The 14832-nt window shown below is 36.3% G+C and overlaps 1 protein-coding gene and 1 pseudogene across 2 annotated transcripts in view; one reads left to right on the forward strand and one right to left on the reverse strand.

Annotated features, from left to right (window-relative positions):
* Positions 1-14832, forward strand: part of CEP89 (centrosomal protein 89) — a 65423-nt gene that overhangs the window by 42260 nt on the left and 8331 nt on the right. For both annotated transcript variants that reach the window (XM_039888599.1, XM_039888600.1), the window contains 3 exons: positions 2352-2519; positions 3103-3244; positions 3685-3774. In XM_039888599.1, coding sequence (XP_039744533.1) covers positions 2352-2519; positions 3103-3244; positions 3685-3774 — 400 coding nt within the window. The remainder of the gene's footprint in view (positions 1-2351; positions 2520-3102; positions 3245-3684; positions 3775-14832) is intronic.
* On the reverse strand, positions 14498-14596 carry LOC120581085 (uncharacterized; annotated as a pseudogene).

Here is a 14832-nt window from a genome sequence, read left to right on the forward strand (position 1 = left end):
TGTATTCATACTGCACGTGATAAGTATGCAGCTCTTATCACAAGCCAGCCAAGCTGCAAATTTGACAGCACCCAAGCTGCTGCGCAGAAAGCCAAGTTCACTCATCTCACGCGGTGTTAAATTGCTATAAAAGTTTTGAAGCCATTCTCTAAATATCTGTATTTTATCTTGTGAACAAGTAACAAAGAGTTAGAGACTGACACCCATCCGAGGACCACACTTTGAGTAGCACTGCCCTGGGGAATCCTGCAAGTGTATCAGGATACAGCCCAATTGACTGTCGGCTGGAAAATGGGTACACAGTTTGGTATATACTGATACAATTAAATATTCAACAGCCACACACATGAACATGCATGAGTTGGAGGCATAAAAACACGGAAGTGCATATATCCGATCCCTTCATGTACCAATTATACATCTTGGTTCCCTTTATATGTGGTTCTAATACTGGCAAACTAAACTGAACCGTAGTGATACGTAGATAGGTGATAATGCTATAATGATGGTTAGGGAAGGTGGCACTATGATTGGGGCAGGACAAGGGAGTCTCTGGGGTACTGGAAATGTTCTTTCTTGACCTATATGGTAATTACTTGAGTATTCATTTTATAATTATTTGTTAAAATATGCTTTTATCTTTCATATACTTTTCTATATGTACATTATATTTCACAATTAAAAAAAAAATTAAGTCATGGTTTTTTACCAGAAGAACTGAAATCAGAAATGGTCAGTAGACGTTTCCTCCGGGGTGTGAGAACCTAGGGGTGGAAACATTTTATTAAATTTTTTTTCAAAGCAACTATTTCCCCCAACAGATATTAACTATTAACTTTTTCTTTTTCTTTTTTTTTTTTTTTTTTTGTGAATTGTTTCCACCTTTTTTGGTTTGTATTGTTTAAGAACTATATTGTTAAAATTTAGAAACACAGCTGAAGCCCCTTTTAACTTATCCTTGCCCCTCACCCCCACCACTTACCAAAAGTGATCACTATCATAAATCTGAAACATATTTCCAGTTTATTTTTTACTTTTACATATGTTTCCATGAATAACATATAATGTTTTTTGGTATGTTTTTGGTATCTTGAAATTTTGCACTCAATTTTTCAAACATCTTTCCATGCTGAAATATAGAGTTTACTCTTTCTAAGTGCTGCATGGTGATATTTCATCATATGAAATACTATTATTAATGGAAATTCAAATTGTTTTAAAGTTTGCTCCATTAAGCAGTGCCACAGTAAACTTTTTATATGTGTTCCTAAATACATACCTAGAGGTGGCATTGTTGGGCTGTAGAGTAAATGCATTTTCTAGATAGTGTTCTCTAAGGTGGCAGTGCACATCCGCCAACACTTTCCCAACCTTTCCTATTGTCTGTGGTTAGCTTTCATTGTGAACTTTTCTTTACTGTTGATTTAGTACCAGGTGTATTACTTTGGCAAAAAAAATACTTTTAAATAAAATTCTGAAATCAAAACAAAAGAAAGAGAAGAAAAAGATAAATGAAAAAGTGAGTTTAATTCAAACCTCAGTTCTGTGGTTTTTGTCTAGTTATGTCCTCTGCACTTAGACTAAAATGAGTAAACTAGAAAGCAGTGGAAACTATTTGGAAAGTTCCTGACCGGGTATTCGGGGAGCCATCCCAGGCTGAAGTCATTGAACTTGTATGACAAGTGGTATAGGTCCCAAATACATGCAACCAGAGGCTTGTTCTCCAGCCAACCAGCAAGCCAGGAAGTGAATCCCCCATCCCCTTATATGCAGAGAAACCCCATCTCTCAGAATGTGGCCCCACCTGTTCAGTCCTGGTTATTACATGAAAATCGACCAATACAACCCATGAAGAAGTAACTCTTTTCTTGAGATCTTTTTGCTGGAATTCTATATTGAAATTGTATGCCCTCCTTTTCTTTGTTTCTTTTATCATAAAAACATGCAATTACTACAGTATAATAGAAAATTTGTTTTAGCATTAGAATTTGAGGGGGAGCAATTATTACTGTGTAAAAAATTGAGCTATCTTAAATTCTTTCTGGAAGGAGTAGGGTATAAATAAGTATATATACTCATAAATATACAGGCCTAAGCAAGAACTGTGGCCAGAAAAAGGGGTTAGATCATTACCATCAAAGAAGTATGTACCCAACCATGCTTTCTTTCCCGTCCTCTAAGAGCTCCATCCCAGATCCTCCAGGGGTGGGATGGGGACATGTGTGTACAGAGGCCTACCAAATGACCCACCCAGGGCTGGAGGGGCGGGCTGTTTATCACTTGCCTGGCAGTGGCTGCCTCATTTTGGCCTCGTTGTACCAGATCCAACTCTGTGCTGTTTTATTCATCAGCCAGTTGCAGAAGGAAGAAGAGAAAGAAAATGCTGAGATGGAAGAGTTGATGGAGAAGTTGGCAGTCCTGCAAGTGCAGAAAAAGGGCCTGCTGTTAGAGAAGAACAATCTGACAACTCAAAACAAAGCGCTGGAAACTGAGCTTGAAAGGGCACAGAAAATAAACAGGTTTTTATGGGTTTTTCTTAAGCTGTTTTTTTAATAGTTAAAAAAGGACAATTGAGGAATATTCTTTATCTTTTTCTAATATTGACTATAAAATAGAATTGACATGATTGGATATCAAAATATAAGTACAGTATAAGCTTTTCTGTTAACTGGTGTTAACCAACGGTTCTCACATCCAGCTCACATAGGGTTGATCATCATAATGACGACCCTAAGACTCTGAAAGTTCTGGAACTTTTTTCCTAACCATTTCCCAAAAGTCTCCTTTGATATTACTGAATTCCTTTTTCAAAAGTGTCTTTTAGAACATGAGCCAAAGATTTAATAGAATAATATATAATTAGCATATTAATCATGCGAAGCATTTTGTGCTTCCTATTGCCTTGACTTTGAGATAGTAATTACGCTTGGCTTAAAATTAAATTCGGTTACTTTTTCTCACCTTGAAACTTAGAGATTTAGTTTGCTGAAAAATAATGTTTAAATGCTAACATACTTGCTGTTTTTATAGTGTAAATATTCACTATGCCCTAGCCTTTCAGGTTAATAAGTTCTTTATTCCATCATTTGGGGAACTCTTTAGGAGGTCTCAAAGGAAAATTGATGTCCTCAAAAAGCAGGTGGAAAAAGCCATGGTGAATGAAATGTCTGCTCACCAGTACCTGGCAAATCTTGTTGGCCTGGCAGAGAATATAACCCAGGAACGTGACAATCTTATGTATTTGGTAAGTTTCCTCAGTTACTTCAAGTACACTGCAAATTAACATGTAAATATAATTTTAAGAGTATTTTTTTTTACAAAATTATCCATAAAAAGCTTTATCTTTTATAATTTCAACAGCGAATATTCAAATTCTTCAAAATTTTATCTTTCAACCATAGGGGAAGAATATTTTGAAAGGTGAATAACCCAAACTTTAAATAATGGCAAATGATATTTTAGAAGGTAAACTAATGGAATTAGTCCCCTTGATGAGGCTCCTGCCCTGTTCGCAGTACGCCAAAGTTGCAGCCTCCTTCTCGTGTCCGAAGACCGGCTTGGACTGCAGAGGGTCATTGACGGCATGGCCGAAGGCAGAGACAGGAGACCAAAGAACTTTTTATTCTTTTAATTCTTTCTATAAAACTGAGAGCCCATTATTTTTCTTTTCACCTTTCTCCTTAGGCCCAATGTTTAGAAAGTGAGAAACATGGAGTTCTCGACAAAATCGTAGAAGGCAATATTCGCTTGGGAAGGCTAGAAGAGAAGGTCAAGGTAAGTGGTCCTTCAGCCTTAGAGATTCCATTTTCCAGTGGGAATGGAGGCTTACTGGGGGCAGATTTCCATGTTTAAGAAAGTGGTACATTTTACACGTATCATTTAATCATATATATGTAAATGTGTGTTTTGAGTTTGTTTTATTTTAGGGAACATAAAGTTTAGTCCTGAATTATTTACTTGAACAAAGTTAAGAAAACTTAAAATCAATCAGACTCAATGTGTATCTTGATTCAGAGAACAGATTTTATTTTTCCTATGTTTCATAAATATTGCTTAAGTAATAAAAACTTGAAGTTTTTGGAAGCTGCATTGCCTGCAGGTCTTGATTTTCAGGTGATACAGACAGATGCTGCCCGAGGGACTTTCTGGTTTCCAGTAGGCTCTGCCCCATGTAGCCTCCCTGAGCCACCCTGATCTGGATTCTGGGCCACCCCCGGGGAGGTCACCCCTCTCTAACTAAACTCAAGAAAGACTAGCATTCCCTCCAAGGCATCACTATTCCTATTTATAATGGGTGGTTGCCTTTTGTGGTCACCACGTTCTCACTGTCTAAGATACTCTTTCCCTCTGTGGCCCAGAGCAGCTCCACTCTTACTCTCAAATGTCAGCTTTTACGCATAGCATGATGTTATTTGAAGAAAGGGCTCCTTTGCTAAAATGCCTGAATTAGTCTCACACTTAGCACTCGGGAATTTACCCTGTGGCTTCTAGTGGTAGGAATGATTTAATTTAATCATACACCCTATAGAGTTATGCTGACTTCTGAATGTCATCATAGATCACTAGCAGGTATTGTAGTTTTCTAGGAATTTGATCTGTGTGATATGAAGGCTGTATCACAGAATCTCACTGTCTGACACAGTTTTAAAGTAAATGAGGTATGGTAAATTTAGTCTTAAAGTACTCCTTAGCTGTCATAATCTGAGCACCAAGCAAGATAAATTTTTAAAAATCCACACCTAGACACTTTAAAGTGAAAATGCAGTACACCAAAGGCAAAGAGAAAATCTTAAAAGAGTGAAAGTATGTTTTTACTCATTTTGCACCTACAAGGTCAAAAATTAAGTTTGATAATACAGCGTGTTTGGAAATGACATGAAGCAGTGGGAACTTTTCTGCATCACTTCTTGAGCTGGAAATTGGTTCAAACCTTGAGTGAGGTAGAACATACACATAGCTCACAACCCAGCCATTCCTCCCTTGAATATATGGTCTTACTAGTAAGGAAACCCTTGCACATGTGCACCAGAAATTATGTAAGGAGATGACCACATCAGCATTGTTCATTATTGTCCCAAATTAACCCAATATTCATTAGCAGTAGAACAGATAAATTGTAATGGATTCATAAAGGATAGCTTAATAGCAATGGAAATGAACAAATTATATTTACAATAATATGGAAGAACTTCACAAACATTATTGAGTGAAAGAAGCACAACACAAACAAAGGCCTATAATATGATCTCATTTATATAAAGTTTAAAACTGGCAGAATTAAACTGTTTGGTACATACATAGATTGTAAAACTAGAAAAGTAAGGAAAAGATAATAGCAAAAATGAGACTGATGATCATATCTAAAGGATTGGGACACTTGAGGACTTCCAAGTCTGATACTGATAATATTCTCTTAATGTTTGATTTATCACTTTGTTATTAGTAATTAAATCATTTACATATATTTTATATATTTCTCCACAAATATCTACATGTCACTTTACCAGTGAGGCTTACCTATTTAAAATTGCTGGTCATCCATTCTTCTACACTCCTGATTCTCATTACCTTGCTTTATTGTTTCTTCCAAAGACAACATCACCTTCTACCAGACTATGTAATTTATTTATTATCATGTTTATTATTATGTTTACTGGTTATTCTGTCTCCCGTGATCAGACTATAAGCTCCACAAAGGTGGGGACTCTTTTTCTGTTGTTGCTCATTGATATATCCCAAGCACCTAGAATAGCATGGGGCACATAGTATTCAATAAATTTTATAACTATTTGGGGAATTAATTAAATAATATATTTTACAATTTAAAAAATTCAACAAAATCAAAAGCGGTGTACAAAACAGTATCTCAACTGTGCATCAAAAGGCTAGAAGGAATACACCACAGTATTAGTTGATGGGACTCTGCAGAGAAGTATTATGAGTAATAATGAACAATTAAGAGTTTTTGTTTTTCTAGTTTCCTGTTGGCTTTTATTTTCAAAGGAGAAGTTCTGATCTTCAAAATGGTTGGCTTTGTCTTAGGAATCCATCCCATTATTGTTCATCTGAATAGGAATAATTAAAAGGGCCCACCCAGCCACCCAGAGAGGAAGTCACATCCAGGTTAGACAGGGCAGAATCTCTGAGATATGAAGAGAAGAGACCTGGAAAAGGCTTGAGAAAATCCAGAGGTGACATCTCACAAAACCACAGCAAAATATGATTTGTGAAACTGAGGACATAACCTTGGAGTATGATGATATCTAGGAAACTCAGAGCTGCAGGCAGAAGCTTTTCTGTCAAACCAACCTGGATTCAGGTAACCAGAAAGGGGCTACAAGAGGTGACGTGTAAAACTTGGAAACCTTCCCTGACCCAACCAGCCAGGGTTCCCACCCTCTCAGAAACTCATCTTATCCCAAAGGAATTTGTGCCTGCCATACAAAAATACCTTAAGAAAAAGGAAGAAAGGTATAACTTTGCTGTACATAATAAAAATGCTTTAAAAAAAAATATTGCCACAAAGGAAATAAAAATTGTAACCTGTACTTCAAAGTGAATTGATAGGCAAGTAGTTATGTAGGTAAATAAGTCAGTAGCTAGATGGGCTGTTGGTAGCTAAAACTTAATAAAACAGTCAAAGCTAGGAATAAATACCACAAAGCAGAAACACAGAACCCTAAGAAGAGATGATCAGACAAAGGAGGATGTGAAATGGAACTGCTACAATATAAGAAAGAAATAGAAGGAAAAGCTAAACCATTTCAGAAACGTGGACTAAATTACAAAGAGAAAGTTATCATAAACGCACAAAAAGTGACAAAGGATAGAGATGAAAAAGGCAAAGACAAGAAGGCAGAAATTGGAATGTAAAAAGAATTCAGTAGAAAGTGATAGAGATCCAATATATCTATTGTTAGATTCCCCAAAGAGGAAACCAAACAGTGGAATTTTCTGCTCTAAACCATAATTCATAAAAACTTTTCTGATAAAAGAAGACTTGAATCTATATATTGAAAGGGCAAATTATGTACCTAAGACAAATTGACCAAGATGGACCCACAAAATTGACACCAAGATCTAATATGACTTTTAAGATAAAGAAAGAATACCTTGGACACCCAGTCAAAAAGGCATAAAAAACAAAACACATTGGCATCACACTTTTCAACAGCAACACTGAATGTCAGAGAACAAGTGGAATGCCATCTATATTTGAGAAAAGAGTGTGAGCCAAGGATGTTTCCATCTAACCAAGCTGCTCTTCTGACAGTTTTGACCATATAAGAGCTTTGTCCTAAGGATCAATCAACCTGAGTTTAGCCAACCAAGAAATGGCAGACCTTGGAAAAGTATTAGTGGTGAACAAAGAGTATATTTAACTGTCAACTAAGACTTAAAGCAGAGATAGGGATGCTGGAATAGAATGTAAGTGTTCTCTGACAATGTAGAAATAATACAACCAAGGAAAAAATAATAAGTGAAGGGGAAAATAAGGTAGAAAGTAGAATAAACTTGCTGGTTGCTTTATATGTAATAACTTAAGAGTGAAAGGATATTATTTAAAACCAAAACTTCAAATGAGACTGCCAGTAGGTAAACACTGTGCATGCCTCCTCCCATGACTGCATTAAAATCACAAATAAATTATAGAACAGTCATCACTGAGAATCACCTGAAGTCTAGCTGAACAGAAGTCCTACAACTAAGGACATAGAGTAGAAGCCACATTGAGACTGGTAGGAGGAACAGAGTTGCAAAATGGGTTGATCCCATACCCATGTGTGGCAGTTAAAAATTAGGAGGGATATCTCAGCTGCGGGGGATGACAGAGGTGCTCTGGTGGAGGAAGGGATCCCAATCCCACACAGGGCTCCCCAACCCAGGGTTCCATTGTTAGGAAGAGAAGTCTCCATAACTCTGGCTGTGAAAAGCAGTGGGGATTGTGGCTGAGTGAGATGGAGGGCTGCTGGAGTCCCAGGAATTCCTCTTAAAGAACCCATGTACAGATTTGCTCACTGATGGACTCACTCACTCTGAGCTCCAGCACTGGGGCAGCAGCTCCAAAGGCACCAATGACATAGGAGGAGGAACTGCATTGTCTGGTTTCAGGGTGAGGGCTGTAGGGGCAGCTTCCTCCAAGACAGAAAGTGCTGGCAGAAGCCACTGTTCCTTTCCTAAGTCTTTCCCGCAACTCAGCTTCCAAGTGCCAAGTCTGAGTCTCCAGCAACCTGACTAACACTGTTCACATCACCCTGGTGATTCCCTGAGACCTCACCCCACCCGACTTTTGGGCCAACCAAGCTGCTTCCAGTGGCTTGTCTTGGCTCATGCTACAGACTTTCCTAAAATTTCTCAAAGGTTCACAGACCCCAAACAAGCAGTGTCTGGCCTCAGCATGCCCTGTACCTCTTGCTAAGTGGCCCTAATCCTGGCACTGTGCAGTTGGCCTTGGTCTACAGTTTAGCTTCTCCCAGGCACCTCCAAGCCCAGTCAGTACAAGTGGCAACTATCTGCAGAACACTCAGTACCTCATACCAGGTGGCCTTGGGCCAGGCAAAGGCAGCAGCTGAACTTGGCCTGCACCAGGATGCCTCTCAAGAAACCCCAGAACCAACACACCCAGTGGCCAGATTTAGACCACACAGAGCACCACCCAACCACCTCCACAAATGACACACCCAAAAGGTGACTCAACAGGCACCAGAGCCCTTCTAAAGCGAGTCCTGCTTTGTGGGGTTGGCCCCTGCACAATACCTCCTATGCTGTAGTCAATCAGGACTCAACTACAACAGGAGGGCGCACACAACCTGCACCAGGGACACACCTGGAGCACCTAGCTCAGGTGACCAGGGAGATCACACCACTGGACCCCACAGAACACCTATTACATAAGGCCACTCTACCAAGACCAGGAGATGTAGCAGTTCTATCTAATACATAGAAACAAACACAGGGATGCAGTTAAAAGGAGGAGACAAAGAAACATGTCCCAAATGGAAGAACAGAACAAAACTCTGGAAAAAGAACTAAACAAAATGGAGACAAGCAATCTACCAGATGCAGAGTTCAGAACTGTTTATAAGGATGCTAAGTGATCTATCTCAGTATGAACTTCAGCAAAGAGATAGGAGACAGAAAAATGGAGATAGAAAACATAAAGAACCAGTCAGAAATGAAGATTACAATCAATGAAATGAAGAATACATTAGAGGGAATTAATAGTAGATTAAATGAAGTGGAGGATCAAATCAGCAATTTGAAAGACAAGGTAGCAGAAAATACCCAGTCAGAACAGCAAAAAGAAAAAAGAATTCATAAAAATGAGAGTAGTTTAAAGGACCTCTGGGGCAACATCAAGCCTACCAATATTCACATCATAGGGGTACCAGACAGAGAGGAGGGAGGGCAAGGAATTGAAAACCTATTTCAAGAAATAATGAGTGAAAAGTTTCCTAACCCGGTGAAGGAGATAGACATACAACCCCAGGAAGCGCAGAGAATCCCAAACAAGATGAACCCAAAGAGGCCTACACCAAGATACATCATAAAATGCCAAAGGATAAAAACAAAGAGAATCTTAAAAGCAGCAAGAGAAAAACAGCTAGTTATGTACAGTGGAATTCCCGTAAGACTGTCAGCTGATTTCTCAACAGAAACTTTGCAGACCAGAGGGGATTGGCCTGAAATAGTTAAAGTGATGAAAAGTAAGGTCCTAGAACTAAAATTACTCTATCCAGCAAAGCTATCATGTAGAATCAAAGGAAAGATGAAGAGCTTCCAAGACCAAAAACAAAAACAAAAAACAAAACCTAAAGGAGTTAGTCACTAACAAACCAATATTACAAGCAATGTTAAAGGGATTTCTTTCTTTAAGAAGAAGAAGAGGGTGTACATAAATGTGAATAATAAAATGGCAATAACTACATACCTATCAATAATTATTTTAAATGTAAATATATTAAATGCTCCAATCAAAATATAGGGTGGCTGAACAGATAAGAAAACAAGACCCATACACATGCTGCCTATAAGAGACCAACTTCAGATCAAAACACACAAAGTAGAGGGATGGAAAGATATTTCATGCAAATGAAAATGAAAAAGAAAGCTGGGATAGCAATACTTAAGACAAAATATACTTTAAAAAGCAAAGGCTGTAATAAGAAACAAAGAAGGACCCAGTACTTTCACCTGTGACTATTTATCGAAAGAAACCCAAAACACAAATTTGAAAGACATATGCATCCCTATGCTCACTGCAGCATTATTTACAATAGCCAAGATATGGAAGCAACCTAAGTGTCCATCAGTAGATGAATGGATAAAGAAAAGCTGGTACATATATATAATGGAATATTACTGAGCGATAAAAAAAAGAATGAAATCTTGCCATCTACAGCAACATGGATGGAGGACCTAGAAGGTATTATGCTAAGTGAAATAAGTCAGAGGAAGACAAATACCATATGATTTTTCTTATATTTGGAATCTAAAAATCAAACTCGTAGATACAGAGAACATTTTGATGGTTACCAAATGGGATGGGTTTGGGAGGGATGGGTAAAAAGGGGAAGGGATTAAGAGGTACAGATTGCCATTTATAAAAACAGGGATGTAAAGTACTAACATAGAGAATATAGTGAAAACATTTTAATATAGTCAATAACATTTAGTAACATGGTGTCAGATGGGTACTAGACTTATCAGGGTGATCGCTTCATAAGTTATATAAGTCTAGTCACTATGTTGAAACAAAAATAATATTGTATGTCAGCTATAATTAAAAATTATTTTTAAAAAGGGAAAGTAAATTATTAAGTGAAAAAAATAAAGCTGAAAAATCAAGTAGGAGGAAATTAAGCATATTTAAGTAGGAGAAGAATGAAACCCAACATTATGAGCCAACAGTATGAGCCAACATTATGTTACTTTTGATAGCAAACCAATGGAGAGTATCAAAAATACAGGGACTAAGGACATGTAATGTAAAGGCATAAAAATATATGAATAAAAGTAACCACAGGAATCAAAAGAAATTCAATCCTAAACAGAATTATAACACCAAAAAAGCATAGAAAACAGACTACAGTAGAATCTTTAAAAGTGTATGTAGATCAAACAATAAAGCATAAAATAAAATCGAGATCAAACAAGTCTTGTCATAAATGTAAATGAGCTTAATTTACCCATTAAAAGAACAGTTTTTTAGATTCACTTATAAAGCAAAAACAGTTCTATGCTAGAGCCAAGAGACAATCTGAAACAAAGTGTTCTACAAAGAATAAAAATTAAAAGATGAATGAAGATAATCCAGATGTATGCAAACAAAAAGAAAACAAGGTTGTAATACCTACAACTGCCAACGTAGAATTCAGGCCAAAAGCACTAAATGAGACAAAAGGAGAGGCCTCCATAATGCTAAACACTATAATTAATAATATATAGTAGTTATGAATATGTACTAAATAACACAACAGTGAATTTATAAAGTATAAAATACAGGAGGTACAAAGGAAAATGGAAACTTAAAAAATAACAAGAATATTAATCTGTCCAAGACAGATTCAGAGATTAAAGAAAAGTAACTAAGGATATAGAAGATTTAGCAACATAATCTGTAAGTTTTATTTATATATGTACACAACAGTCACAGAAATTGATCTTAGATTGAGTGCAAAAAGAAAATCCTTAATAAACCTGTAACATAGAAATAAGGCAGATATTTGTTGATCAAAAATATGAAAACCAGAAATTAATAAAATCAAAGCAGAAAATACTTTTTCATATGGAAATGCAAAAACTATACAGTAAGCCAATTTTTGAATCTATATAAATTGAGGCTATATAAATTGAATGTCATGATTTCTTTTCTTTCAATTTTTAATTTTTAAACTTAAGTGTAGTTGGCAAAGTGTATTAGTTTCTGGTGTACAATGTAGTGATTCAACATTTATATACCTTACAATATGATCACCACACTCATCTAGTAATATCTGTCACCATGCAGACTTATCACGGTATTGACCATATTCCCTTTCCCTTTTTCACCCATCTCCTCACTCCCCTCCCCTCTGGCAACCATCTCTTTGGTCTCTGTTTCTAGGAGTCTTGTTTATTTTTGTTTTTTTTAGATTCTACATGTAAGTGAAACCATATGATAATTTGTCTTTCTCTGTCTGACTTAACTTCACATAGCATAATACTCTCTAGGGCCATCCATGTTGTCACAAATGGTGAGTTTTTTGGGGGGTAGGGGGTTGCTACATAATATTTCATTGTATATATACCAAATCTTTATCCATTCATCTATCCATGGACACTTAGGTTGCTTCCATATCTTGGCTCCTACTAGTAATGCTGCAGTGAACATTTGAGTGTATATATCTTTTCAAATTAGTGATTTTGTTTCTTTCAGATAACACAGAAGTAGAATTCTTGGGTAGTATGGTAGATCTATTTTTAGTTTTCTTGAGGAATCTCCATACTGTTTTCCATAGTGGCTGCTCCAATTTGAAGTCCCACCAACAGTGCACAAGGGTTTCCTTTTCTCTACATACTCGCCAACACATGTTATTTGTTGACTTTTTGATAACAGCCGTTCTCACTGGTGTTAAGTGGTACCTCATTGTGGTTTTGATTTGTATTTCCCTGATGATTAGTGACTTGAGCATCTTTTCATATGTCTTTTGACCATCTATATGTCTTCTTTGAAGAAATGCCTCTTCAAGTCCTCTGCCCATTTTTTGAACAGATCGTTTATTTTTGTTTTTGAAATATATGAGTTCCTCATGTATTTTGGATATCGGCACTTTATCAGGTATATCATTTTTTAGTATATTCTCCCATTCAGTAGATTCTGTTTTGTTAATGGTTTCTGTCACTCTACAGAAGCTTTTTAGTTTGATGAAGTCCCATTTGTTCAATTTCGCTGTTGATTCCCTTGCTCAAAGGACCATATCCAAAAAAGATATTACCAAGACTGATATCAGATAGTTAACTACCTGTATTTTCTTCCAGGAGCTTTATGGTCTCAGGAATTACATTTAAGTCTTTAATCCATTTTGAGTTTGTTTTTGTATGTGGTGTAAGAGACCAGTCCAGTTTCTTCTCTCTCTCTCTCTCTTTTTTTTTTTTGCCCAGTATTTCCAACATCACTTGTACATTTCTCCATTGTACATTCTTGCCATCTTTTGTAGATTAATTGACCATATATGAAAGGGTTTATTTCTGGACTCTTTATTCTGTTCCATTGATTTTTGTGTCTGTTTTTGTGCCATTACCATACTGTTTGATTATTATAGCTTTGTAGTATAGATTAATATCAGATATCATGATACCTCCAACTTTGTTCTTCTTTCTCAAGGTTGCTATGGCTATTCGAGGTCTCTCGTGGTTCCATATAAATGTTAGGATTATTTGTTCTAGGTCTGAGAAGAATGCTATTGGCATTTTGATAAGGATTGCATTGAATCTGTAGATTGCTGTGGGTAGTATGTTCATTTTAACGATATTAATTCTTCCAGTTTATAAGCATGTTACATTCTATTTATTTGTGTCCTCTGCAATTTATTTCTTCAATGTCCTATAGTTTTCAGAGTACAAGTCTTTCCATTCCTTGGTTATGTTTATTCCTAGGTATTTTTTTCTTTTTGATGTATTTGTAAATGGGATTGTTTTCTTAATTTCTCCTTCTGATTGTTATTAATGTATAGAAATGTGGCAGATTTCTGTATATTAATTTTGTATCCTGTTACTTCACTGAATTCACTTATTCTATTAATTTTTTGGTGGATTCTTTAGGGTTTTCTATGTATAGTATCATGTCATCTGCAAATAGTGACAGTTTTACTTCTTCCTTTCCAATTTAGATGCCTTTTATTTCTTTTTCTTGTCTGATTGCTATGACTAGGATTTCCAATACTATATTGAATAATAGTGGTAGGAGTGGGTATACTTGTTTTGTTCCTGATCTTACAGGAAAAGTGTTCAGCTTTTCACCATTTAGTATATTAGCTATGGGCTTGTCATGTACACAGCCTTTATCAATTTGAGGTTAAGTTCCTTCTATAATCACTTTATTTTTTATCATAAATGGATGTTGAATTTTGTCAAATGATTTCACTGCATCTGTTGAGATGATCACATGATTTTTATCTTTGGTTTTTGTTGATGTGATGAATCATGTTGCTTTGCAAATGTTGAACCACCCTTATATCCCTAGTATAAATCCCACTTGATCATGGTGTATAATCCTTTTAATGTTTTGTTGAATTTGGTTTGCTAGTATTTTGTTGAAATTCTTTGCATTTACGTTCGTTCATCAGGGATATTGGCCTTTAAGTCTCTTTTTTTGTAATGTCTTTGTCTGGTTTTAGTATCAGAGTAATGCTGGCCCTGTAAAATGAATTTGGAAGCATTCCTTCCTCTTCAAATTTTTGGAATATTTTGAGGATAGATATTAATTTTTATTTTTTTATTTTTTTACGCCTACAGCACCTGGTCTTCCTAGGTGGTCTCCCATCCAAATACTAACCAGGCCCAACCCTGCTTAGCTTCCCAGATCAGACGGGATTGGGCTTGTTCAGGGTGGCATTAATTCTTCTTTAAATGTGTGGTAGAATTTACCTGGGAAGCCATCTGGTCCTGAGTTTTCATTTGCTGGGAAATTTTTGATTGTTTCTTTAATTTTATTGCTAGTAATCAGTTTATTCAGATTCTGTTTCTTCCTTATTTAGTCTTGGAAAGTTGTATGTTTCTAGAAATTTACCTATTTCTTCTAGATTGTCCAGTTCATTGACATATAATTGTTCATACTTTCTTCAATGATCC

The sequence above is a fragment of the Pteropus medius genome, unplaced genomic scaffold, assembly GCF_902729225.1.
Source record: "Pteropus medius unplaced genomic scaffold, Ma_sr-lr_union100, whole genome shotgun sequence".
In the NCBI taxonomy this organism is placed as follows: domain Eukaryota; kingdom Metazoa; phylum Chordata; class Mammalia; order Chiroptera; family Pteropodidae; genus Pteropus; species Pteropus medius.